The 3,212-nt window shown below is 32.5% G+C and overlaps 1 protein-coding gene across 1 annotated transcript; it reads left to right on the top strand.

Annotated features, from left to right (window-relative positions):
* Positions 1 to 2,056: 2,056 nt before the first annotated feature.
* LOC133179258 (barH-like 1 homeobox protein) lies at positions 2,057 to 3,212 on the top strand. Its single transcript, XM_061314046.1, has 3 exons — positions 2,057 to 2,402; positions 2,633 to 2,840; positions 3,017 to 3,212. Exons 1-3 carry the CDS (start codon positions 2,057 to 2,059, stop codon positions 3,210 to 3,212), a joined length of 750 nt encoding a protein of 249 aa, XP_061170030.1.

Below are 3,212 nucleotides of genomic sequence, written 5' to 3'. Positions count from 1 at the left end.
AGTGGCTTCACACATCGATAATATCATCTGCGGCGACAATTGTCGAAAAATAAAGACAAACAATTAACATCCGGCGAGAGTGAATCATGAGATGAACGTGTCACTTTAATAAATGGTAAATTTCACTAAGCCTATTGGTTTAAAATAATTACTGGATAGCTTGCAGTATTGTCCTTGCGCATTTCTTTGATTAAAGGCAAACTCTGTTGTGTAGGAGTTATTAGCATTATTGTGTTTACCTATAACAATTACTTGCTGTTGTACTCAAAAATCAATTGATTCTGTATTTATGAGATCACTCCAAGGTTCTGAATGTCTTGGAAGAAGAAAGTATCCATTGCAAGTAACAAAGCATTCCACAAATACAAAGATAATTCTAATAGATTCAGCATTATTGAAATTCTGACCTTCCTACATACTGTATTACTTTATTCGTTCCAGGTCAGCAAAGTCAATAGATTTTCGAAGAGAAAACTTTTTTATTATATTATGTATAAATTTATAACTTTAATGATGCAAAAATGAAGAAAGAACACTTTAGCAAATAATTTATCACATTAAAGGAAAATATGTTTATGAGATGACGCTACGTTTTAGGTGTTCTTAATTTGAAAACCCTTTATAGCTTCATTATTTATCCTGATGTAAAACTTATTTGGGACATTTGCAACGTATTTTCCAACTTATATTTCTCCTGAAATTGAAGAGTCTCAATACGTGAAGGACATCTATATGATAATTATGATGCCGTACACTACAAATTTTTCAGAAAATACCAGCTTAAATGATGTGTATGGTCATTTTTATATATTTTCATTTAAAATTACAGATTTTCCTACATTACCTTTTCAAAACCCCTTGTAAAGTATGTCAGGTATGCTGTTGTATAAAATATAGAATATCTTGAAAGATTATCAAAAGCTTAGGTACGTTGCGTATTACTTTGATGTTTTGTATATTTCTGCCTCCTATTTTGTGCTTAAAGAGGGTGAATATATCTAAATTCATTTTAGAAAACTCTTACCAATTTTTTTTCTTAGATAAATGTAGCATATCCTGTATCGTGAAAGTTAATAAAACTTAAAATTCTCTTCTAAAAATTACAAAATGAAATGGAATTTTATTAATCTTTAATATATGTATTTTAATTTACCAGAAAAAGGTGCTTACTATATTCCATTGGTATTGTTTTCTCCCCGAAAGCCTGCAAGCCACGCTCCGGTCCTAAAAGAGATAATCTTAAAACCGATAAGGAATAAACATTTGACATTTGAAGGCTTGTGAAGGGTACAAAAAAACTCTCTCTTATATGTTTGCTCAAGTATAAAAATCACACGCATGATCTGAATGAAATCAGTCTAATTTATTGACAGTTACTTGAATAAAAACAAAACGGGTTTTAAAAGGTATGTTGATATGTAAAGTTGAAATATAACAATTAGTCAAGCAAATTTCTGATAGCAAATAATACTGCTTATATTATGAAAAGATGTACAGGTGTATGGTATTGAGGCAAGTGAGAGTTTTATTATTGTAACAGTCCAATTTACCGTTTAAATTGTTTGTCGGCATTAATTCCAATAAAACTACAAGACTGTTAACTACTGCTTATAGTTTCAAGTGTTTTGTAATAGGTAGGTAGACATGGTGAGATTTCATCCAGTTTATTTGTGAACATATCAATATATGCATGTGCAACCAAATTTTTAGTGTAATACAAGAAAATGAGAGACCTAGAAATAATGAAAAATATCTGAATTCAAAAATAATTTACATATTTCAAATAGGAGTCGTTTATTCTTCGAAAAGCATTTAGACATTTGCAAAGCAATCTGCCCACAAAAGCTCAAAACGTAAGTCTGTTGTCAAATTTTTTCCCCAATAAATCAAAAAGCAGGAAGACCCGCCCTCTAGAAGTGTAACCGGACACCAGTACGGTAAGGTGCAGAACAGACTGCCATTGGTTCTGCAAGATTTCTTTTGTTGACACCAATATAAAAATTTAAAACTTCCTCAGCAATATACAGAACTTGCAGTGATATAGACTATCAACATAATGGAATTCATTAAAACCTATCAAATTTGTCCAAATCAACGAATAAGACCAATGCTTTCCATCGTCCATTCGGCACAAGGAGCAATTTGGAACAGAAACATTGAAGAATTCACTGGAACTTGCAAATCTCCATCTCCGAGTGAGAGCATTAAAAGTCCATGCTTTTCACCGAGAGACAATGGTTGCAAACCCTCCACGAAGAAGACTTCTTTTATGATAAGTGATATTTTATCGACGAGGGAAAGAGATGACGACAATGACGTCGACAATTTATCTGAGACTGCCTCAAACGGAGAAACGGATGAGGATCTACACTCCCCAGTATCAGAAACCTGCTGTTCACCAGGTATGCAAAGGGACTCTGTAATTCCGAGAATAAAATTATCATTTGCTAAGATCGAAATTTTTTTTATATCTTTATAAAACGAAAAATAGATATTATATGATTCTACAGTATATACTCAAGGAAACTGAGTTCATCCATTTTAAACATTATAATATCAGTGCAATTTATTACTTTTAAAACAAAGGTTTCATCATTTATTGAAGTATGACAGCCCATTATTACTTTTACAGACTCTTCTCGAAGATATCCGGGCCTGGACACGGTGTCTAAAATAAAGAAACCACGGAAAGCTAGAACTGCCTTCACCGATCACCAGCTCAACAGCTTAGAGAAGCAATTTGCTAGACAGAAGTATCTCAGTGTTCAGGACAGAATGGAACTTGCTACAAAATTAGGACTCTCTGACACGCAAGTCAAGACATGGTACCAAAATAGAAGGTGGGTTGTCAAGACAATTCAGTATTCTTATCTATTTTTGCATTATATATATAAATATAAAAAAACATCAGTATTTTTTATTTATTAGAAAACGTTAAGCTCAACAGCAAGTTATGTTAGTTACTTACATAATAGTTTTTATTTTTTCATTAAATATTTTTTGGTCTTATTTTCAGAACAAAATGGAAGAGACAGACCTCAGTAAGTTTAGAACTATTGGCTGAAGCAAACCTGGCAAACGCCCACAGAATGATGGGACCATATTTTGGTGTATATTCAGAGCATGCATCCTCTTATGCAGACTTGTTTCATAAACAATCACCCGCTCTTATTGTACCAAGACCACTTCTTCCACAAATGTATAGCTATTAG

The sequence above is a fragment of the Saccostrea echinata genome, unplaced genomic scaffold (genome assembly GCF_033153115.1).
Source record: "Saccostrea echinata isolate AGI-Se365-2 ecotype Australia unplaced genomic scaffold, CSIRO_AGI_Sech_v1 ptg000004l, whole genome shotgun sequence".
In the NCBI taxonomy this organism is placed as follows: domain Eukaryota; kingdom Metazoa; phylum Mollusca; class Bivalvia; order Ostreida; family Ostreidae; genus Saccostrea; species Saccostrea echinata.
This window is presented reverse-complemented; position numbering and strand designations above follow the sequence as displayed.

Bases quoted from the DNA above. Each gene is read 5' to 3' on its own strand.
- LOC133179258 (XM_061314046.1), top strand. From the start codon at position 2,057: ATGGAATTCATTAAAACCTATCAAATTTGTCCAAATCAACGAATAAGA. The intron at 2,403-2,632 runs GTATGCAAAGGG...TTACTTTTACAG, and splicing joins AGAAACCTGCTGTTCACCAG to ACTCTTCTCGAAGATATCCG. The intron at 2,841-3,016 runs GTGGGTTGTCAA...TCTTATTTTCAG, and splicing joins ACATGGTACCAAAATAGAAG to AACAAAATGGAAGAGACAGA.